Genomic DNA, 24,883 nt, shown 5'->3' with positions numbered 1-24,883 from the left:
TGAAGTGAAAAAGCTTGACTGGAGTGACTGTGTAATCTCTGAAACTTCCAAAGGATTATGAAAATACAGTGTGTTTAAAACCCGGATTTTATATGCAGTGTCTTTCAGTATGTTGATTTGTACTTGGTAGGAAGTACTTGAGTTTGTTGGTTTACTGGAATCTCGTAGTTTTCCTGCTCAACAAAATTACAGCTTTTGATTTGTTAATACTGTTCTGTTTAATTATGCAAGTATATATATATAAAAAATCACTTAAATTAGAATTGTAAGCTTGAGATCTTTTCTTTAAATCTGTGTTTTCTGTTCCAGGAAAAATAGCCCTCTTGGCAGTTCGGTGTCCTCAGCTGCCAGAATTGAAATGGTGGTGTATTAAATGCACATTTGGGAGTGAAGAATGGGTTGGAATTAAAGCATTTTTTTATTAACAACAGTTATTTAGGAACTTAAATTGGATTAATTTATTTGAAATGCTTCTTGAGATAATCTTGGAAGGCAAAACCAAAATGGTGTCAGAATAAGGACTGAAATCTGTGTCAGATCAGTGTTGTTGAAGACAAGAAGTACTAAAGTATAAAAATGTTTTTAATGTGTAGCAACTGCATATTTCTGCAAGGCTGTGTTTAAAGCTTCTGGGCTGCTCAAACTCTGCATGCCATTAAAAGGTTTTATTAGTTCCTGTGATGGCCAGACTCTTCCCTATGCTCCATAACGTGTAAGTGTATGCATGCACTTTTAAGATGAATTACTTCTGCATGCCCTTGAGATTTTCTTTATAAATAACTGACACTTGAAATATTTAAAGTTATTTGAAAGCACTGGTGAAATTTAAAAAGTTTTCCGCAAGGCCAAGGGGTGAAATGCTGCTGCATTTGTTTTTACTGAAAATCATCAGATTTCTCTCAGAACTTGTGCTGGAACTTTGCTAGCATAAAAACTCAAATAATCCTGGATTGGATATAAACATAACATCCCCGCCTCCCCCCCCAAAACACCAAAAACATCATCTGAAAGATCTAACAACTGTACTGATTTTCAATTGATAGCATTTCTAAACTAATGCTGAATATGAAGTGTTTACTTGTACTTCTGGTGAAACTGTTGTGAAGCCTTTGCCCTAATCAGGGCCACGTTCAAGAGGAGCAGACTAAAAATAGAATGTTGGCTGAGTCTATGAGGGCGACTGTTATTTATGGCAATTTCTTTAGTCGCATCCCCACATGAACTTACATGCTTTGGTAACAACTGGAAAGATAATGAGAGCAGCATAACATAACTTACAGCCAAATTAGTACTGAAATTTTCTGAAAGTGACCCTGTTTTTTCTTGCAGCGCCAGAAACGGGAAGATGTTGGTGTAGTTGTGTGATGAATTAAGGGTTCTGTTTATAAGGCTTGTGACTTCTATATGGTGTATATATGTATATATGTATATGGTGTACAAATGTAATACAAGGGGGTTCAATAAACAGTTGTTACTAGGAGCCTTATTTATTAGATCTGGAATCAATAAAGCATATGGAATTTGGACAGATACTTAATTATCATCACTTTTATCTGTGGAGAATGCCATGAAAAGTGAGGGAGTGCATGAAAGTTGTTCTTAAATTTATTTGAAATGGTGAACATTGCTGAAGAATCATCTGATTGTTGAGAGGAAGACTTGGAAATGGGTTATCTTTTCAAAACAGATATATGTTTGTGTTCTTCCATCTCTAACTTCTGAGGATATGAAATGCTATGTAGCAATCAAAGCATAGCAAAGAAATTTAGGTAAAAGCAATACTAGTAAAACCTGCCTATTACTGATGCAGAAGTTGCTAAGTATTGCTGTATTCCATCCTGATTGGCATAAGAGCTCTCATTCTAAACTTTGTGAGAAAGCTGTATGTTTAGGACACTTTGATAGCTACTAAAGACAGCTTTCTTAGGATACCTTATCTCTTACCTTTACATTTTGTTACTTTCTTCTATCTGGAAGCTAACCTTTATTTAAAAATAGCATAGCATGCTCTGAAGCGGCACTGGGTACTAATTAGCTCACTTCAGTGCTTAAAGCTGTGCTGTCTCCTAAGGTTTCCTGCTGTTTGTACTGGATAAATATTTGTGCTTCAGCGAGGCATTAATTTCAACTTGATGAATAGTGCATACAACTTTAATATTTTGCTAATACTAAACACCATGATTCACTACTATCACTATTTTTTTATTGCAGTTCTTTTTTTTTAGGAAGGGGGAAGATGCCTGTTACACTTTAAATATGCATTAGAGAATTAAATCTAATACTCAACAATTAAGCTGTCTAGCAGTCTGAGTATTGTACAGGAGCTAGTGCTGGATAATATAAGGTCTCCCTGACTGTCTGGTTAATGGACAAGGCTGTACTATTTCATTGTGATTTGTTTTCAAGCACTTGAATTGTGTTCTCATATGTAAAGACAATTGTTTTTTATTTTTAATTATTTTCAATCCTTTAGTAGTATTTTCTATATTAAAGGAAATGACTGGAATATGTGTAAAAGTGTTAAGTTGACCTGATAAATTTTAAAAAATGGCTTTTGACGGGTTTTTTATCACCAATCACCAACTCTGTCAGTTAGGATACTGAATATTTCAAACAGTCTCTTGTATAAGACATATTGAGTATGCTATAGTAACATCTTTACCTGAGGAGGAAGACTAAAGGATCTTCATGTACAAAAATGGAATTTCTACTGCCTCCTCCCCCCAGTAATACTCCTTTGCAGTGTTTGCTGGCTGAAGGAAATTGTGTTACTCTTCCAGATTTTGAGATAGGTTGCAAAATCAGACTGCAACTTCATATATTTTGTGTTAGGCTGATGAAGGGGAGGAAAGTGTGATCAAAGTGTGGAGAGGAGCGATACTGGGGTGTTCCTTAGCTCTTGGTACTTAATGCTAAAGCAATAATTTGTGTTCCTTGCAGTGAATTTACACTGGATTTGTCAGTGAAATTTTGAGTATTTTCCTTTGGTTTGTGGTTAGTAGCACATCTGGCTGAACCAATTACTGTATACTCAGTTAAAAGAATATACTTCTTATTGACTTTCTTTAGGTTGTGCCAAAATACCTACCTGCTTTATGTAACATGCTGTGGACATGCTACTGTTTTTACTCAGTTACAGCTTTTAGTCTCAATAAGCTGTAGTCTTTATGCTCACATCTCTCATGTCCCTAATTTTATTGACTCCATATGTCAGGTCTAGAAAGACTAATAGGCTCCTGCATTTTTTTCCCCTTCCTTTGAACTAAATTCCCAATGCAGCAGCCAGAGGAGCAGGTGAGAGGCTTTTGACAGTAATTCTGCACATCCGCTTACAGGTGCATTCTGTAACTTTGTGAGTGCTGGAATAATATTTACCAATTTCTGCCTGTCTTGAAAGAATGTGATTTACATTTAATTGTAAAGCTAAGGAAAAAAAATTACGTTTCTTCATTCCCTCCCTGTTTTCTCAGCAGCATTATGTGCCAGTACTGTAAATGAAGGGAATTTTCACCAAAGTTGTGTTGTGATGAGACACTTAAGACAATCAAATTTGTCATGTTACTTAGTGAAACACAACACAGGAAACATCTGTTTTGCAAAGTGCTTAATGATACAGCTTGAAGTATCAGGATTCTGTTATTTCAGCTGGAATTGGTTGAAGTTTTGTTGAATTTTCAATAATGTGTACAAATATAGCAGAACTACTCTTCCAGCACTTATGCATCATGCTGGGGATTGGATGAGTAGATTTGCAGTCTCTGCTACTTTTAATTTTTTTTGCTGCCTTCCTCACTTTTGCTTGGTGTATGTATTTTCAATATTGTTCTTTTTGTCTTAGACTAAGATTTAAGAGTATCTGAAGTATGTGAATTTGCACTGGTTACCAAGAGTTCTGAGTAGAATGTAACAGTTATTTGTGCAGTGATATTTTATCCCAGACTGTTGTTATTGGCAAACTGTAGCTGCACAGGTAAAACTGATAAGGGTTTTCCACCTGAAACTTAACATGAGCAGAGGAGATCTCTAAACTGCACAGTTCCTTTGCGTACATAACAGACACATTCATTTATTCCTTAAGGAAGTAATGAAAATCTTTGGTTCATTCCCATTTTAGTGGTATTCAAAAGTGGCATAGAGGTTTTGTCCTGTTTTGGCAAAGAAGCTGCTTCACCTATGTTCACAAAGCTGCAGCAATCCGGTGAAACAGTGGCAAGGACTTCTTAACCATATACAGCTGCTTTTTGGTGTGGTAGAATAAAAGTGCTGTATAAATTCCATAGCAGCACTAGGATATTGGTACATTTGTTGTCCAGGGAAGAAGGAACACCTAAATGAAAGTCCATGCTTGTGCAGTAAACAGAGGAACTGACCAAAGTGTGAATAGGAAGTTAACTGAGTGATGAAATAGGAACCAAGTGATGCCACATTTACCTTTGAAGATGTTCCTCAAATGTGTCTATTGATGTTAAATGATAGTTGTATGATTTTTTTGTGTTGAGCAATTAACCCCATTGTATTGTTTGAAAAGTGGCCATTCACTTCGATTATATTTGTTTTTTTCCTCCCATGTAATTTAGCTTGCTTTGCTATTGGGTTCATTGCAACTCTTCTTTCATATGCGTATGACAATTTTTACAAGCAGAACATGTTGCTTTGTAGGGTTGTCAGGCTATATTGATATCCTTCTGCTCTGGTTCATTTGAGTGCACTGTGTCCCAAATACATGTGTAGTCAATGACCAATTTCCATGTATTTTCATAATCACATCTGCCATTCAAGTGACTTCTCAGTTGCTGCTTGTAAACAGAATACACTAAATCAAATTCCAAGTTCACAGACTTCAGGTTATTATAGAAACAAATTTTGACTACTTTTGCTCTAAATCATCAAGTCTGTGCTCTAAACCAGGTCTCTGAATTTGTAACTGAATATTGAAGTACCGCTCACTTATTCTAGAACTACTAGTTAGGAAGGTCTCAAAGAATGCTCTTAAAAATCAGGCCTATCTTGAGCAGAAGACATTGCGTGACTTAATGAAAGTGCAAATAAAAGAAACAGGAAAAGAAAATGAATGTATGCTCTGCTATTTTTAATCTCAAACTGTTTTCTGTCCAGTTGATATCAATATAAATTCCGTAGAAACTTTCTGTTGTTGTGGCTTTGGAACAATGGCAGATTACTTGGTGATCCTGTTTACCCTGGAAATCTGAAGTCAAATAAGAGTCTCTCCAGAACCTATGTAATTTGAGTTTCATTAGCATTTTATTTCTCTCTTGGAATAATATTCCAAGCTTTAGATGCTTTCTTGAAGTGGGAACTTTTTACTTGAAAAGCTTTTTCATCTAATGGGAATTCAGTTTAAATTAATATGTCTTAAAATGTAAGACAATTAGCCTGTTTTTTCTGCTTTGGCACTATTATGCTTTTGGGATTTGACTTTTTTCTAAAATTACAGTGCAGAGCAAGACATGCAGGGTAGTAAATTGTCTGAGACTTCGAGTTTCATATACTCTGTACTACAGCATTTAAGTTATATGTGGCAATAGGACATTTCATGTATTAGATAACTTTTCTGAATGAGACAAAAGTGTGGGTCCTACTCTTTTAAAAAATTTTAATTGAGAAGTCATGTTTTTCTGTAGCTTATAAAGTATTTAAAGAACTCACAAAATTGTTCTTAGTTGCTTTAAAATGCTTATCAAATGAATGTGTCCTGTCTGGTGAGTATAGCAGGCTCATGCAGGAGGGCTGTTGGAGGAAAGGGAAGGGATAAGAAAGAACAAGAGAACCGCCATGGAGAGATAAAGCATATTTTTCCTGAAACTGTTTAGCACAGCATTATGTGCATGTATTGATGGATAATTATCGACCACTAAAACTACGTCCTAAGAATATTTGCAGTATTGATGTACCCCTCTTCTGGAAAATGCACCTTTGTATAGCTTTTTTTATTTTTCTTTGAAAATGAGCTACTAAAACACATTTCAATAGACTACCATAGACCTCCTTGTGCTATAAAATCTGTGGTGTATTCCTAATAGCAAGGTTTCTGCTTTTCTCTCATGATCTTTGAGGAAATGGTAGAATGGTATACTGGAGATAATATTTTGCAAATATAAAGTTATCAAGATTGTTAATGCTGCTGCATTTAGTTGAATTGGGTGATGGGATGTGTCATAGCACTCATTTAAAATAAAGGCTTTGGCGTCAAAGTAAAATCAGACCCTTTGATTTTAGTTATATTTGGTCATATCTGATATTATTACACTGTATTGTAGATCTACTCTGGTAAAACACACCATAGTAGTTATTCTTGCAGCATGCTAAGTTCTTTAAAGTCTGTTTCTGATTATCCCAGTATTTATGCCAAAAGCATAGTTTCATGCTTGTTTCAAATGCAGCGTGTTGGACTTTCTTAGCTACGTGTGGAAGCGCTTTGAAAGAATAGTTCATATTTGTGGGGAAATGAAAACTTAAAAAAAATGCTTGCAGAGAAAGAGCCTAGGTTTTAGAGGGAAGCTTTAACTGGACATGTGCAGCTGTGCAGATAGAATTATCTTTAAACGGTTTCCATGCCAGTAGTACTATTTTAAAGTTTTTCGAATTTATAGCAACTAACTTTTGGCAAATGAAAATAAGTGTCCTGGTTAATTTTTGCAGTAGCCAGGAGGGGGCATGGCCAGGACCTGGAGGTTATTCTATAACATCTCACGTCTTTGCCAGGGGGCAGAAGGGATCACTTTTGATAGAGTAAGTGTGGCGGAGGGAGTGGTTTGAGTAGCGCTGGTTCCAAGCCATCATTCACCTATCTTGTGCACTTTTGTTATTGTTGCTGTTACTGTTCATTTTCTTATTTCATTGCTGTTTCCAGTAAATTATTCTTATTTCAACCTGTGATCTTTACTTTTTGTGCCTTGAATTCTGCTCTCCAGCCCACTGCAGTGGGGAGGGAAGGGAAAGGGGAGTCAGCGACTGACGCGTGGTTTAGAGTGTTTCAGTGGGAATGCTAAATTGGAGAATACCATTCCTAAGCCACGGTAGCCTTATCTGGCACCCAACATGGGCAGAGAGTAGGCTGTGAGTAGGAAGGACTCTGCAGTGAACCTTGAAGCCTGGGGCACAGGCCTGGGTGGAGCTGCTGCACATGCAGATCCTGGTGGTGGTAGCAAATACTCAAACAAGAGCTTTGAGGGCCGAAGTGGAGCAGGGTTGCACATGAACAGCAGTTGAACATGGGTCAGCTGGGCCAAAGCGATTAGGCAAGGACCATTCCAAAAGGATAGGCAATAGCCTCTGTTGCCCTCAGCTGATCAAAGGAAGCTGGGTTACGATCCATCAATCCGGAGTGGCAGAGAAAGGCACTGAGAGGCTCCCAGTGTGGTGATGCGGCTGATCCCAGAGAAGCCAGCAGTAGCCCTAGGAAGAGTTTTTTCTTTGTGAAGGGCCAGGTGCCCTGGAATGGGTTTGCCCCAAGAGAGGAGCCCGCGCTTTACCAAATCAGGCTGTCATGTTTCAGGGATGGTATTTCCCAATTTTGTGTTCCCGCTGAAGCTCTCCAAACCATGCACTGCCTGCTCGCTCCCCTGTCCCTTCTCCCCTGCATCTGGATGGAGAGGCAAAGTGAAGGCACAAAAAGTAAAGATTACAGGTTGAGATAAGAACAACTTACTGGAAATAGCAGTGGGATGAGAAAATGAACAATAACAGGAACAGTATCATTAACAATGTGTAAAAGATAGATGAATAATTCACACCTGGTTGCTCACCATGTGGAACTGGCGCTGCCCTCCTGTTCCTTACACCCATTCCCTCCTCCATGCTTACTTGACCGAGAGGGACCCCTTCCCTCTCTGCCCCCTGGCAGTGACCTGAGGTGATAGAAAATAACCTGTGGGTCCTGGCCATGCCCCCTCTTGGCGACTACAAAAATTAACCCTGTCCTGACTGGAACCAGGACATAAGTCACTTCTGAAGCACCTGTAGCATTTGCAACTCAATTCTAAGTTTGTGGAGCTCCTCCAGTTTTTTTGGAGGCAGAAGGAAGATTCAGTTGAAATGAAGTCCCAAGAGCTGCTACAAAATTTCTTCCTTGTGGGGCTTGTGTAGTATCTTCTAAAGTCAACCTCTGGCTTGCAGGTAGATGTCTCTGCTTTTCAAATTTGATGAGGTGCAGATACCTAGAGTGGGGTTGGAAATAGGCACAATCTCCTAAAATCTCATTCTCAGCCATCAGAGTTGGGAAGTTTTGGACAAAGGTCTTGCATTCTTGATGTTGCTGCTAGAAGTAAGTGAAGAGTATTAAAACTAGAAGGTGAAGAGCCTGTCAAACTCCTGTCTGTGAACTGAGACTTTTTCCTTCTGATAAATTGCTGCTAAATTTCTTGCTGGATGAATGCTGCTTCACTTGTGCTTACTGAAACTACATGCTATAATGGTAGAAAGTGGTGAAATCATGCCTTTTACAGTTGATATTCAGAGATGAAGTAGAGCCCTTGCTCAATTCTCCCCGTGATTTTTAGGGCATTCTCAAGCTATTGTGTCACCACATTGGTACCAAAAGTAATGCTCTGTGCTTTTGAAAAGACCATTGGTTGGTTAAAGACTTACCTGCAATACTGAAATTAAAACTGCAACAGGATTATTCTCTCTGCATAGGTTATTGTATTTCACTGTTTTAAATTTTTATATGGGTTTTGGGGAAACTTCCTGACTTCATAGGGATGTAGTGTGCTTTGGGCTTAGGGAACTCAGATGGATGAGAACAGTCAGTTTACTTTGCTTGGGGTTCTGCAGAGAATGTTTCTGATAAGTGGGGAAGTTGTGCAGCACTGCTTTTCTTTACAGAAGTCGTAAGAGCACTGTGCCATGTACACAGATGCTCTTGACACAACTTACAGGAATCCTGATAGATAGAAAAACAGACAAAATTTGAAAAGCTTCCGTGTTCTTATCGTACAATCATAGAATGGCTTGGGTTGGAAGGGATCATTTAGTTCCAACCCCCCTGCTATGGGCAGGGACACCTTTCACTAGACCAGGTTGCTCAGGGCCTCATCCAACCTGGCCTTGAACACTTCAAGGATGGGGCATCCACATCTTTTCTGGGCAATCTGTTCAGTGCCCTCACCTTCTTCCTGTTATCTAACCCTACTCTCTTTCAGTTTGCAGCCATTTCCCCTTGTCCAGTCTCTACATATAGTTGTAAAAAGTCTCTGAGGATAAAGAAGATACCTTTATCTCAGTACTGTGGAATTTTATGACTAAAACAAAAACTGGAACATATGTGTGGATTAGGTCACTTGTGTAGTATTATCACACTGTTCCTTTTTACACGTTTCTTTTTGTTGTTTGGGTTATATTTGGTTAAGCTTGTGGTTGTACTCCTTTTAATGTTACTTTAAATTCTACTTCCTTATGATGCATATAGTTATTATCTAGATTTTTCTTTGTGTATGTTGAACTTTTAACTGTATTAATCCAGAATAAGTAAGGACTTACTTTAGGACAAATCTTTTCAACTATGTGTATTTTATTTTATCCAAGACTGGGCTGTTTATAACTGTTCTTTTTTAAAGAGTCAATAAGATGTAAACAGGAATGTTTGCATGACATGGAACAAAAGTGACAGCAAGTATATTTTAGCTGCTAAGAAAAACTGCTTTGAAAGTAATAGCTCTTACTTTATTTTCCTATAATGAGTGTAACTGTTGGTATATTACAGGTGATAGAAAAGCTAACATTTGAGGATATGCTCCAAATGAAATAGCTTGAAAGAGTAGGCTGCATTCTCTGCATGCCAGAGAATGGGATGTAACTGGCGTAAGTTGGCTTACAGGTGGTCAGTTTTGACTGACTCTGTCATTGCCAGTATGGCAGTTGTACTTACGGTGTGCTTTTGTGCACAAGGCAACAGGGAAAAAATAGTAAAGGGGGATTAAAAAAGGCAGCAAGAAGGAAATAGCAAAGTAGGATGACGAACAAAATGAAGTTCAAACTGTGGAGGTTATTTCCTCTTACTTCATTTTGACACTGGACTGCTAGGGCTGCTTAAACAATACTGATCTGATTTACTATGGCTTGTATAAATTCAAGTGAATATATCAGTGTGTGTAATCTCATATCTCTGTGCTGGTGGCTTGTTCGGCTGGTGTGAGTCATTTGGTTGTCTTGGAAGAGTTATCTCCATGGTAGTAAAGGGTAAATACTAGGCTAGTTGTGTACAAATGTGGTTTGTAACTTTTGTTTGCTAATCTGAAGTTGAGCAAATCCAGGAGTTAAAGATCAGGATTAAAATATTCCAAAGCCTATGCTATTAGGGATCTTATATTCTGCTTTAGACTTTTTAGAAAGCTTTCATCAGTAGTGTTTTGGGTCCTGTATGCCCATGTGACTAGGTGCCAGCGTTGTAAATGGCCTTATGACCTCAACTGTATGTGCTTTGTTGGGGTTTTTTTCCCCTGTTGGCAGATTTGAAAGGTTACAGAAGTCTGAGTTATAGTTTGATATGCCAAGTGTTTGATGCTTTGCAGCCCAGAAGCTTCCACACAGTATTCTATGGTACTGGATACTTTGCATAAGAAATAACTGCATTTAAACAGTTATTTATAGTTTCTATACAGTCTAGTTGAGGTATGCTTCTTTCTGTAATTTTTTATATAATTTTTTTCCTTATTTGCTGCTATCAAAACTGAATCAAGGTCTCTTATCTGTGGCTGAATATTATTAGATCTATGATGTTTTAAAAAACTAATGGATATCATTCTGGACTTTTCCATTTCATGGGCAAATATCTACCACTTTGTCATATCCCAGATGTAAACTGTTCAAGAAGCATGGGTGCACAGGATCAGGATATCTTATTTAAATCTATGTCCTGAAGAAGTCTATTGGCACCTGAACTCTAAGGCTGATGCTCCACACTGTCATCTAAAGTATAAGCTGCAGATAAGATGGCTCCTTCTGTCATTGACTGAGGGGAGGGGAAAAAGGGAAGCAAAACTGAATAACGCCCTTGGCAAGATGAAATTAAAATTGACTGCAGTTTCAGTTCCTAAGGTTCAGTAATCTTTACGAACCATGTTCAGAACAGTTATCTTTGTAAGGCTCACTACTGTATTGTGAGAAAGAATGCAGAAATTACCATACTGAATCACATCAGAATTTCTGAAACCTCAGTGTCTAACAGTGGCTGTAATAGAGGCTTAGAAGGAGATGAGAGGGGAAACTATAATTGTGTGCTGGGGGAGCAACTTCTGACTCCGACTTTCTGAACTAGAAGAAATGCTTATGCATTTAGTGGCTGTGGATGGATTCTTCCATGGATTCTTTCAGATGGCGTTTTTTTCTGTGCATTTATGTGTACTTCATGTACTGGACCTCAGTGCATACTTCCTTCACGTTGTTTTTGGTAACTCCTGTTTCTTTTGAGCCTGTCACCTGTAGTTGCACCTAATACTCATCTGTCATTTTAGGAATTTGCTTGAGCCTTGCTTGAGTGATGCTTTGGTGCACCATAGCTATCTTGTTTTACACTGAAGATAGCAATTATCACAGAATATTTGATACCAAGTCTTTGAGCACTGTTTGCATTTTTATGTTTGAATAGAGCATGTGACTGTTTCAGGCTTAGTGCAAGTTTTTGGTTTTTTGTGGAAGTCTGAAAAATGCTAAAAAGTCAGACCTGGCCTTTGTGGTTTCTGGAACCCGTCACAGTGGCTTTTGGGAGTCCACAGTACCATCTGTTTCTTTTCTCAAGAGACTTCAAATGATTTGCTACCCATTACTCCACCATTACAAGTATCTAGACAGAACAGCTTGACCGTATTCAAACTTGTATAGTAAATGAACAGATCCCTGTATCACCATGAGTGATAATTAACATCAGGAAAATATATCCTCTTTGGCAGTTTAATCAAGAATACACTTGCCTAAGTGCTGCTTCCTGTTTGAGGGTTACCAAGGATCGTGTCTTGGTCTGTAAAACAAATGGGAGAGAAAAGGTTTCAACAATGTGAATTTTAAGTGTAGACTGTAGTCCTTGGAAGTGAACTTGATGTATCATGTAAAGCTGACTAAAAGTCTTTTAATAGTACTTGTACCACTTCAAAGGGTAAGAAAAGTTGCGTCCTAATTGGCCCTTCCGTACTTCTGTATGCAGACTACTGTAGAGTAGAAGATCAACATGTGCTAGGGACTCAATCTCTTATAGGTCTGATACATCCTAATGGAATGGTCACAAGTTTACTTTATTCCTATTCTGGGATGAGCTGACAAATTTAGGTTATGGTTCATAAATAGCTTAACTTTCTGCTCCATGTTTCCTTTAGGCTAAAAATTTTTTTCTTAGCAAATAATACAGACTTCCAAGAAGATACTTTACAGATTAGGTAAGCGCCCAGTATATGCTTTTTCTCCTCTTCCAGCAATTCCCAGAGGACGGGACTTAAGCAGTTTTTGGCTCCTGGTTTTGTTTTTTCCAGTTCTGTGATTTCCCATAGCAAATATCTAATGCTGTGGTTTCAGAAGGTCAGTTTTTCAGAACTCAAGAGTTCATTCTTCATCCAAGTCCAGCCTCCCTGTGCTTGATCCAGATTTCATTTACACACATGCGTTCCACGGATGAATTCTACAAAGGCTGGGTAGCTTTAAAGAGCAGGAAAGCCACCTGTTGTGAGAATTTCTTTTTAAAGAAAAATCTGTGCATGTGTTGTCTGTGATTTCATTCAAAGCTATTATTTGATATTATTGTATTAAAGTCTTGAGTGACAGGTATGAAAAACCAAAGCCATTTAAGTAGATGAGGCATTAGTAAGTTTGCCAGAGAACATGTCTTAATTTGTCTTGGCTTGCCCTCTGCCAACTCTATGCATAGCAACTTTTTTCTCTCTTCTATTAGAAAGAGTAAATTCAGTAAGTTCCTGGTGTGTTTGTGCCATAATAGGGGAAAGAAAATTACCTTCTGGAGGACTTTGTGGGAAGTGCCTTCTAAACGAGACTTGTTTTTGTCAGAAAAATTTGCTTGGTCTCTTATTCAAGTTGTACTGTTCATCTTGAAACGAAGCAAAAATTGATATCTCCAATGCAAGGAGACTTTTATCATTGTATTAGAGTAGAGCAAGATGAATTAGCAGCTCTCAGAGGCTGCATAATACTGGGAACAGATCCAGAGAACAGTCTTACCTCAATCTATATCAAAACAGATTGCAGACTTTGAGTGGAAAGTAAGTTAGACTGATTCTTCTCAGGTTAATATTGGAGCTCAAGTTGAATATGTCCTAGGGTTTCAATGTTAGAGATTAATAAGGGCTCTATGATTTTAGGTATGCTTACTTTAAATAGGGGTTTTAGGAACAGTAGTTGGTTAATTGTTATTTCGTATAAATCCTATCTTTTGCAGCTTATCCAAGTTGAGAGTCTTGTGGAAAGTACTCCAAAGCACTTTTAACTCACAGAGCATAAACAAACAGATTGTATTAGCCATATAAATATAAATAATTAGTCATGTGTTAGCTAGACTGCAGAAGCTCTTCTTGCTTTCATCATGTGGCAAATGTGAAGATAAGACCTGCAATGAAAGTGTGTCACTTAAAGTGGCTTTACTTCATGTATGATATAAGCTAAAAATATATATGTGTCTAATAAAAATTCAACAGAGATGAACCACCTGACTGTTACTGAGCTGCATCGCAAGTGTTTTAGTGATATCATTTTAATAGTTAAGTCTTCTTCCTCTTTCTCATAACAATCTTCATCAGGACATCCAAATGACTCTGCCTCAATCTTTTGGAATGAGAAGCATGGGGACATTTGAAGCTGCTCATCAGTTTTAATCAAAGTATTGTTTGATTTGTGGTGACAAAAGCAAGTTGTTTTTAAAGAAATTCTCAAACTCCACTCATTTGAAGTCTTTGCAGGGACTTAGCAGGAGGAGATCAAGGAAAAAAATTAATTTGAAGGGAATTACATGGCATTTTCCTTAAAACAAGACTTTCTTTGGAGAAATGCTGTGTAGTGCTTGCTGTGTTATTTGAATTTTCATTACAATTTTGGTACTTATAAAATACATTCCTAATATAATTTTACTTTTTTTTCCCTCCAAAGTAGCAGATATTTACTTTATCCACTTTTTTGCTTTAATTCTATAGTGACTGGGACATCTAATGCTTACAGTGGCCTATATCTTGCAGTTATATCCACTGAAACAAAGCTGTAATTAAGGTATGCTTTTCTTAATCCTTTGGGGATTTTTTTTCTGTGAAAGATTAACAGATGCTATAAATTAAGCCTTACTTTGGCCCACTTTGTGTTAGAAATTTCATTTTAGAGTCACTTTTTTAAACTTTCTGTGGGCTCCAGAAAAAAATTGTATTAACTGAAATTTGTTGATCCTTGTTTTAGAACAATCTTGGGTTTTCCAGCTCTGTCCACACATTGTTGCAGTCCAACTTGATCTATTATTTAACTAGGACAAAATGTGGCAATCCTCAGTAAAGCGGTAGGTTTTCTGCCTGTTTTAATAGATCCCACACAGCTGATGTTGTAATTGAGGCTTTTTTCCTTCTGGGAGAGATCAGTCTTTGTCTTCATGGAAAATAAGTGTAAAGTTGGAGTTCTTATTTGTGACACTCAAATGTGTGTTGCTGTGGGTGCATATGTGCTTGAGGTTAAATGGGTATATATGCATTTTTTAAATGCATGAAGGTAAAATAAGGACAGTCTATCTTCTGTGCATTTCAACTACCTTAACTCTCAATGGAATGCCTCTGCTACTTTAAAAATCGAAGACCTGATCAGCAAAACCTTCGTCCTGTTTCTTTTATCTCTGCTTTTTTATAGATTTCTCTGGGAACATTTAATCTTAAAATAGTGCTTGATGGATCAGTAGAAATAGGTGAAAAAAGTGCATCTCTTGGATAAATGTATCAGCTATAGACTTGGAGTATCCAAGACTCCTCTGGACTCTTAAAAATCATGGTTTTCTTGCTTTGAACAGTCAATACTAGGACAGGTATTTGTGTTATTAATGGGGCTTGGTAGGGAATGGTTACTATTGTTAGCTGTGCTGAAGCATGAGATGCTGCAAAAGCCTTTGTCCGCCTGGACTGAAAATAGGGCTAGTAGATTGTGGGATTCTATAGGAACTGATAAGGTGGTTACTTCAATAATTGTAGTAGGACTAACCTTTGTGTTTGTTAGCACACAGTATTATCCTTAGAAGTCTCACTTCATAGCAGGGTTTGACACAGTCTATGCAGAATATTGAGAGGCCACTCATCTGTGTTGTCATTGTTATACCTCCAGAGACTATCAGTGCTGATAGAAAGCCTTGGAATTTAGCTAGATGAATATTCTTCATGACAGTCCTTTGTTGATGCAGGATGACAGAATGGATGAGGTTTGAATGGATCTTTGGAGATAATCATGTAGTTCAACCTCCTTGGCTCAAAGTAGTGAAAATTGAAACAGGTGGTTTCTCAGGATTTTATCCAACTGGGTTTTCAATATCTCCAAGGATGGAGACTCTTCAGTCACTTTGAGTGACCTGTTACATTGTTCAATAACCCTTGCATGAAATTACATTTAAACCCTTTTTCAGTGTATGTCATTTTGTGCCCATTGCCTCTTGTCCTGTCACAGGACAGCAGTGAGAAGAGCTTGGCTCTGTCTTCTTTACTCCTTTCCCTCAGGTAATTATCTACATTTCATAAAATCCCCATGAGCCTTCTCTTTTCCAGGCTTAACAGTCCCAGCTTTCTTGGCCTCTCCTCATGTGAGAAATGCTCCAGTTTGTCCAACAGCTTTATGGCCTTCTCCCAAACTATTTCCAGTATGGGCATTTGTCTGTTGCGCTGGGGAGTCCAGGACTCCAAATGTGTCTTACCAGGGCCAATCACAGGGAAGGATTGCTTCCCTTGACATGATGGTGATCTGGAGGCTGTTGTCCGTCTGTGCTGCAAGAGTGAGTGTGGCTGGCTCATATTCCCCTTGTTCATGGGCCCTGTGTGTGCTGGTGCTTGGGTTTTTTTCCCAGGAGTAGGACTTGGTACTGCCTTTAAACTTCCTGAGATACATGTGTTGGCTCACACCTCCTGTCCATTGGTGTCCCTGTGAACAGCAGCACATCCTGCTGGGCTATCAGCCTCTCCACCTGGTTGAACGTGCTGAGGGTGAGCTCTGTCCCATGATTCATTTTCATTAACAAAGATGTTAAGTTGTCCTGCCCTGGGTATTGACCCCTGGAGTTCACCAGTAAGGCCAGGTGTCCAGCTGGGCTTCATGCACTGGTGACAGCCCTTTGATCCTGGCACTTGAGGCAGTTTTCTGTGCTCTGAGATCCAGGGTTCCTGGGGGCTGCTCTTACTGGTAACAACAGAAGCAAAGGTGGTAGTGAGTACTTTGGCCTTTTCTGTATGTCCTGTCAACAGGTCCTCTGCCTGGTTTAGTCATGGTGCCCTAGTCTTCCTAGTTGCTGATGATATTTTTGCAAAACCCCATGAACCATTCTAGAACATTCTTGGTCCTCCTCCTTGCTTTGATCCTTCTTGGGTTCCTATGTTCTACTATGTCATTGTCATTGCAGCCATGTCTTCCCTGACCTTGACGTCACTGACCAGTTTTTCCATGTTTGTAATTATGATATTTAGTGCAAGTGAGGAAAGGGAGGCACAGAAGTCTCTGCTTGTGTACACTATTATTGTGTATTAAAATGATTTGAGAAGTTGGTGGACAACCTGTTTAATTTTATTCCTTTTGACATGCATATCTCAACAATCATTTCCTCACAACCCTGCTTTTGGTCACTTTCTCTTTAAGTAAAGCCTTATTTAAGTTTGTTTCCCCCTCTCCCCCTCCACCTTGCTTTGAAGGGTTATAGAAAGCTCTCACTATTATCATATTTAGTTCTTTTCCCTTCAGGCTTCTTAAAATTTTCTCTATATATTCCACTACAGTCTGGATCTCAGAACAAAATATTTGTATTTTTGTTATACAAGACAGTTATTCCCTCCCATCTTTTCCTTGTTTATCATTTATTGACAGCCCATACTTTTGATATCAGTACTTCAAAACTAATTTTAAATTGCTGAAACAAAACTTGAGAGGATCTTCCATGACTGAACGTTTCACCAAGACAGTGCTACTTTTTTCCTTAGATGAGTATTTAACTTTGTCACTGTTTGAAATCCATGGTCACAATTTGGGTAAACTAGCAGCACATTTTTTTAAATTTGTAGTAGTTTTGTATCTTAATGATATGTTGCTCTTTTGTTTAAGAATAAGCTGCTTCAAGGGACAGTTGTTTTTAAGTGGCTTCTCAAAATCGAAGAGAAATCAGAAATTCATTTCAGAAGCCACTCTGCATCTCTTGTCTTCAAGTCCTAGTACTGATAATTTTGCTCTGTCTGAGATTGGACAGAATGCTGGGCAGAGAAGTCTGTCTTAGGCTCATTGTCTTGCAGTTGCCACGGTGGGGGAGGATTGAAAGGTTTTCCATCCGCCTTTATTTCAGTGACCTTTTCCAAGTTGGGAGTAGGAGTTGACTAGGAAAAACCTAAACAGTCATTTCTCTTCAGTGAGTCCATACAGTTTTCTCTTGAGTTTTGTAAGCTGAAAAATAAATTGAAATTGAGAGGATAATATTTCCTGTTTTCAAAATGCCATTTCTGCAAATCTTTGACTTATTGAGCTTCCCACGCAATTCATACTTGGAATTGATTAAACTACTCTATGTGAAGACTCCTGTGTTTAATGCTTCCAGCAGCTTGCATAAGTGAGGTAGAATAAAAGTTCAAAGTAATGTCAGCATGTGAAATGTTAACAAGTAAAAGCATGAAAAGATTCTTTAAACATTCACAGGGACTTAATTTTCATCATCTGCTTAATGCAGTGACTGTAGTTTTCACAAACTCTGTTTGCTTGTTCTTTCAGGCTGAAGGTTTGGAAACGGATGTTGGAAGATGTTAGCTGTGGATACTGGGGTTGTGGAGGAGTGGTTATCAGAGTTTAAGGTAATACATTCTCATATATTTTGTGAGTAGTGTTTGAATTGCTGCTGGAGCAGTATGCAGGACTGCTTGATTCCTGTAGAAAACAAAAAGTAGTAACCTTGGGTTTTGTTGAGATCGTGTGATAAATACAAATGTCTGCTTGAAAAGATTTTTTTTTTTCCTTGCCTCCTGGAGGATGACATACTTCCTGATACTGAGCAGTGAAAATGTGTATCATAGGTGAATGGTTTTGTTGGTTTGAGTACTAGACTTGACTATAGGTTTTGCTGCTGGTCTGCTTAGTACACTGGGAATGTGATTTCCTATCTGTATAGTGGAGTATAATCTCCTTTGAAGAACTGCAGGTAAGTACTGTAAGAGCTATGTTAAGCTTCCAAAGGGCTGTTAAAAATATTAAATTTTTACCTTCTTAAGTACTGGCAGAAAATATGTTTAGTGTTAGAGAAGAGCTGTTTGCATTAACTGGAATTTGTGTTCTTGCAGAGTGAACTGTATCTGGTAATAATGTTCACTGCCTTTGTACAGTCGTTCTTGAGAACTCCTTGAAGTATGGATCTGAAAACTGTTAAGTTTCATGGTACTGACATTTCAAGTGAAATTTCAGTGAAGGTTACACTTCTGAAACTCTTGTTTATCTATTTTGCTATCTGCTGTCATTACATTCTGTATAAAACTGCAAAATGAGAGAATGCAGTATGTCTTCTGGCAATGATTTCCATAGTAAGGATTTCTTTACAAAACAAGTTTTAGTTTATAGTTAAACTCTGATAAATAGTAACTTGTAATGAAAAATTGTTGTGGAAATAGCTATTATATTTTAGTGATAAAAATTGCTTATAATATTTTTATTTCAGACACTGCCAGAAGCATCCATATCCAGCTATGCTACCAGTTTGAAAGACAAGACTGCTTTGATTTCATCTCTTTATAAAGTGATTCAGGATCCACAAAGTGAAGTAAGTATATTGGATTTCTCACCCAAAATGTCTGGCACAACACTAGCAGAATAAAAATAAGACCTTGCATGCTACTTAATAGTGTTCTAACTACATGAACTACAGAACTACATGAAGAGTTTCCTTCAAAATGTTTGTTCTTAGCAATGACATACTATCATGGAAAAAGAGAATCATAAGTTTTGTAACCTCCTGATCATAGCTGAATTTGTAGATCCCACTCATGGGCTTCAGGACTTGGATAGAGAATTGAGAAATATTTTAAGGAATTGAAGAGATGTTTGAGTGTGACAGAATTCTTTCTGTAATTGAATGTGAATCTATAGATGTCAGAAGCTTGTCTATTACAGCCCAAGAAAACAAAGATAGGTTTGTGATCCTTTTGTTGTTGTTTGAAATACATACAATATAAATACATGGATTTATAAATTGGATGTACCCTTGCTGAAATAATGGAAAATATGAAAAAAACTGGGGAGAAGGGGGCAGATTTGCCCAGTACTTGTACCAGGATAGGTTCCATATCCCATGACTGCCCTTGTTTTAAAGTGTCCAGGTGAATTCAGAACATACTGAGCTGGGATTAGCTGTGTGTTGTTAACTGTATTGACTCACTTTCTATGATCCAGCAAACCTTGTGTGTATTATTCTAAGATTGCAACAAGTCCTTATTTCCTCTTCTGAAAAAGCCTAGTGATAAGGCACCTTTTCAAAGTTTGATATTATGCCAGCAATAAAGGTGAGAGGATATACACTTTCAGTATATACGTTTTTAGAGAGAATGCTCATAGTGAAACTGTCAAGTTGTCCAGCAAAGAAGAAATGTAATTTTTCTTTGCTGCTCAGAAAGGCATTCTGAGTTATTCCAACTACTCAGTCAAGCCTGTCTGGTCTTCAGAATGCATATCAACATGTAAATTAATCTGTTGAGTCTCCCTGTTGATAGCCAAATTAATATTTTCATATGTTCTTTGATTTTTTACTACTTCTGGCTATCACTAGGTTTCTCAGGGACTTTAATAACACACTACTGCAAATTCTGCTTGAAAAGGTTGTTGGGATAATTCCAGGGGCAAGGTATTGAAGATTTCCTTGTTAGTGAGACTTTGAATTGAAATGAAAAACCAGTGCTGACACTGTGTTGTGCCGCCTTGGGAAAAAGTTCTAAAGTCTTCATTTGGACTGTTCTCCAAGTAGCTGTCCCTTTGTGGAAAGGGCTACTTGGAGCTTTCCACATTGTGGAAATAATTACAAACTAGCAGTTAAAAAGACAAGTAATATTTTTCAACTGTTATTTGAGATCTGTTAGCTGCATTGTGTAATGGCATCTTGCTATACAGTGTGGGGTATGTGCTGTCCTTTCTTACCTCATGGATGTAATGCAAGGGGGGAGGATTAATGCATGAACACTACAGATACTGCTGAGATTAAAAATGGACAAACAACCCCATCTGTACACCTTTGAATATATGTACTTCTAATATAATTGTCAGTACTGTAAAATTGTGAATTATCTTGTTTTGGGGAATGGATGTATTTTTTTTAAGCATTTGAAAAGTAATCACATGTGTTTACATCTGTAACTGCATTTTCCTGTTGGTTCATGTTTGCTTTTCATATGGGTTATTTTGGTTTGCTTTTCCAAAAATTAGTAATCCATTTTTGAGATAAATTAACTGCTTGTTCAATATCCACTTCATAGTAGCTTTGTTAGTAAAGACTTTGTTATTTACTTTTGAGGCTCCTGGGCCACTGCTAGGTGAAAAATATAATTCAATAAAAGGAGAGTCTTCAGTAGATGTGAAGATTTAAAGGACTTCTAATTGACTCAAGACTCCAACAATAATAAATAAATATGTAAGGTTTGTTTTTTCACTGTTGCTGTCCTTTTAGATAGGATCCATGCAGGCATTTGCATTGGGAAATAGTTTTTGGAATGTGTGACACATTTGGATGCAGCTTAAAAGGAAGAGGGATGAAATTGCTTGGACATTTTGTTCCAACACTAAAATATTTTTCAGTCTAGATACTTTTTAGAATTGCTTGGTGTAAAATGATATCTTGAAATGGCAACAATCATTAGTGCATTTTGATATTATTTTGTAGCATGTGGTGGCATTTTGAGGAAGAAAATCTGGTTTTGTACTGATTAGGCATTTAAATGTGCTGATACAAAGCTGTCTCAACAGAGATAACGATGTAAACATGGATACCTGTCATAGCTATTTATGTGCCTTTTAAATTTCAAGCACATCATTCAGAACTGATACTTCATTATGGGAAGCATGCAAATTATGGGAAATATGTAACCAAATTATGGGAAATATGTAAGCTGAAGATGGAAAGTAGTTCTACTGGTAAAGTTTTCTAGAAAGATCTTTGCTATACTCTTAAAACTGATGACTAGTTCAGCTTGGCGTGGCTTTTTTGCCTGTAGATTTAGATTACTTACAGATTTTTCACATATGATTTTTCCAAAGTGAAGCTATATCTGTCAGAAGCTAAAAGTTCCTCTTTTTGAATGGATGAGATTGTCCCAAATTACTTCTTAAAAAAGAACCAAAACCTGCTAAGATCTTTCAGTTTCAGAAGTAACTTTGTGAGGTAAGAAATGTTGACTCAACTTTTGTTCAGGAGAAAAAGCTTAGGAAAGCAAGCACATTTTTTTCTAGCATGATCTGGTGGTTTTGCCTCCTTTGCTGCAATAAAGGGCAGAATATAGAATTGGGTTTCTCACTTTTCTGAAAACTTGTTCCAATAAAACTGAAGGTGTGACCTAGACAAACAGCAGAAGAACTGAATTTAGTAGTTCATCTTGCTTTGAAAGTGCTTACTGTTTTCAGCAGTATTTTCTGCTTGGATTAGGAAATTTCTTAATTTCCATACCTTGACGCATGATGGTTAACACGATGCTTCATCCTATAGCAGAGGTAGGTGGTAGCACAAGAATGCATATTAAATCAAGACATACAATGCAAGCTGATTACTTAATTGTTGTTAAGTCTTTTTTTAACTTGATCTAGCTTAATGTATTACTTCCAGTTCAGTGTATTACATCCAGCTTAGCAAATTTGATTCTAAAATTACTCTTGAGGCTTCCCACTTCTGTCTCAAATGTATAAATACATGGAAGTTTCTAGAAGATTTTAATGAGAGTGGGAAAATTACTTAGTTATTGTAATATTTGGAATTTAAGTGTTACGCAGCTTTTCTCACTAGGTGGGAAAAAGCTTCCAGCAAGTTGTGTGTATGCTCTTGGAGTTCTGGAATAGCAAAACCTTTAGTTCAGGTACTTCTCTTGTATATTAAAGATATTGAGAGCATGGTATGAGGTACGTGATAACAAGTATCCTCTATTTATGCCTTTGAGGCCAGAGGAAGTGAGCAAAAAATGAACGAAAGCGGCCATTGGAATTCTTTCTTCATGTGGGATGGGTGGCTCTACTTTTATCATCCAAAAGTATGCTATAAGGATGGAAATTGTGTAATGTGAGTTGGACAGTTATTGTATCAGTCACTCCCTAATAAGTATAATGGAATTTTTATCAGTTTAGAGTTTTATCTAAAGGATTAATCCAGACAAAATCGCCGATTCTTGTAATGTTTTATTCATTCACAATTGGAACTTCTGTTTCAGCTTTTGGAGCCGGTTTGCCATCAGCTGTTTGAGTTCTATCGCAGTGGTGAGGAACAATTGCTACGGTTTACGCTGCAGTTTCTGCCAGAATTGATGTGGTGCTATCTTGCTGTCTCAGCCAGCAGAGATTTGCAGAGCAGTGGGTGCATAGAGGCTCTTCTCCTGGGAGTTTATAACTTGGTTAGTATTTGTATGTAATTCAGGCCTAAAATATTAGCGTGCTTCTGGGCATACTGTGGAATGTTTTACTGGGGAATAATTAACAGTTTTGTTTCAGAATTGAAATGAAGTGACTGAGTATTGCGTTTTGACACTTCAAATGGGTGTCCGTGTCAGAAATCTGCAACATGAGCTTTTATTCTTTGGTCAGTGTTTTTTCTGTTCTTTCTGTGGTTCCTAATTTTTTTGTTACTAATTTCTTTGTGTGGTTATTAAACATTCTGCTTGAGAGCTTTTTGAGGCACTACTTTTGAAGTGGTTGCCCATATTTTCTGCAGTATTTTGACTATCTTGACTAAAACCACAAAAAACCTAACTTTCAACAAATTCTTAGTACTTGACTGCTGAACAGATTATCTAGCTTTGAGGAATTAAAGGTCTCCATTTTGAAATAACTTTGACATTTTGAAAATATTTTATATGAAAATATCCTGTTTGTTGCTAAATTAATGCTTTGAAGAACAGAATTAATAAGGAACCTATAAAAGCCCCACATTTTAGTATTTTTATGATTATTATAAAAACCTCAGTGTAATTATGTCCGTTGGCATTCTTGTCAGTGTAGTTTGTATGTTCTGGATGTTCTAGGAAGGCTTTTTGGGAAGTGAAAAGAGTGATGAACTTGGTTACCTCTTCACATTCTGAAAATCTGGAGAAGGTGGCTGCTATCCTCCTTCTAAAAATAATCACAAGTGTCTTTACCAAGCAAGTGAAAACCTTTTTTTCACCCAGGAATCCAATTAAAAAGACCTGAGCCCTTATATTCTACTCCTCTTTAGGTGCCCAGTACAGACTTTGTGTGCTTTCTGCGTGCTTAGTTGTATCTGACAAGAACACTCCTGGAAAGCATTTGATGTGTCTTATGCCTTAAGTCAATTCACTCCTATATTTCCATTATGAAGTCATCTAAAATAGTTGACGGATATGGCTATAATCACTTGTTTTTCTCCTAGAAGAGATTACATTTACAGTTAATCTTAAAACCAGTTAGTCCAGTAACATCATCTCTTAGCTATGAACAGTTTCTTTCTCAATTAGTAACTTAGCTCTCCATCTCCAGCTGCTTGAAGTTGTAAGAATTTTACCACAAGCTTCTGTAGGAAGCTGTAGATCAAGGTGGCTTTGGGAAACTTTTTTCCTCTCCTTCTGCTTTAAGACAGAATGAATGCTTATGCCAAAATAATGCCACGTTACTCATATAAAATTTGTAATTTAAACAATCAAGATGGTGTTGTTCTTCAGTATACAAGATTGAAAAGGTGACCTGCTTAGATACTTTTTTTTTCTCTTTAACCGGCTACCTTGTTTTCAAAAACAAGAGGAAATATGTAGCCTAATACAAATAATAATTCTTATGTAAATTATATATATAGTGGCTTTTGGAAACTTGAGGGAATTAACATGTTCAGTAGGAGTCCTGCAGTTTCTTACTGAAGGAAAATGAAAAATTTAATATTGCTCAGAATAATTTTAAATTCATTATGTTGTGAGGGGTACGGAATTACTTTGACTGAACCTTGAGATCATGAACTGTTTTTTTTCTACCTTTAGCTTAGACACATAACAATAGTAGTGCACACAGTTGAAATTTTTTACTTTCCTGGCCGTAGGTATCAGGATTTTTTTAATATGCTTCAGATCTTGAAATGCACTCCTAAAACTTAATTACAAATCTGATTAGAATGAAGAATACAAATATTGTTATTTTTGGATTTTAAAAGTTCGGATGTAGCCAGCTTCTTTACCCTTCTCCTGTATATTGAGGAAAATGTTTTCCACATTGATGCAGAAGCAATATTGAAAACTAAAGTATAAGTGGAGAGTGGAGGAGCTGTGTAACTTTTCAGAAGGAACAGCTCTGTATGCCTTTTTGATACTTTTCATTCTTCATTTACTGCTTCATATTCTACTTTTAAGACATGAGTTTTAATTATTACTATGTGAAGTCAGTCCTTCAGCCTTCCAAGGCATATGGGTGATAGGAGACACTGAAGCTTCTCTCTAATCAATACTTCTGGATATGTGGAATCTACTGCTGAAATTTAGAGAAGAAGAAATAAAATCTG

General features: G+C 37.3%; 1 protein-coding gene across 7 annotated transcripts in view; it reads left to right on the top strand.

Annotated features, from left to right (window-relative positions):
- Positions 1–24,883, top strand: part of FAM126A (family with sequence similarity 126 member A) — a 44,831-nt gene that overhangs the window by 3,264 nt on the left and 16,684 nt on the right. For all 7 annotated transcript variants that reach the window (XM_027684650.1, XM_027684654.1, XM_027684652.1 and 4 more), the window contains exons 2-4: positions 17,926–18,005; positions 18,860–18,961; positions 22,599–22,778. In XM_027684650.1, coding sequence (XP_027540451.1) covers positions 17,955–18,005; positions 18,860–18,961; positions 22,599–22,778 — 333 coding nt within the window. In that variant the 5' untranslated portion in view covers positions 17,926–17,954. The remainder of the gene's footprint in view (positions 1–17,925; positions 18,006–18,859; positions 18,962–22,598; positions 22,779–24,883) is intronic.

Source organism: Neopelma chrysocephalum, unplaced genomic scaffold, assembly GCF_003984885.1.
Source record: "Neopelma chrysocephalum unplaced genomic scaffold, ASM398488v2 Primary Assembly neopelma1_67, whole genome shotgun sequence".
In the NCBI taxonomy this organism is placed as follows: Eukaryota; Metazoa; Chordata; class Aves; order Passeriformes; family Pipridae; genus Neopelma; species Neopelma chrysocephalum.
This window is presented reverse-complemented; position numbering and strand designations above follow the sequence as displayed.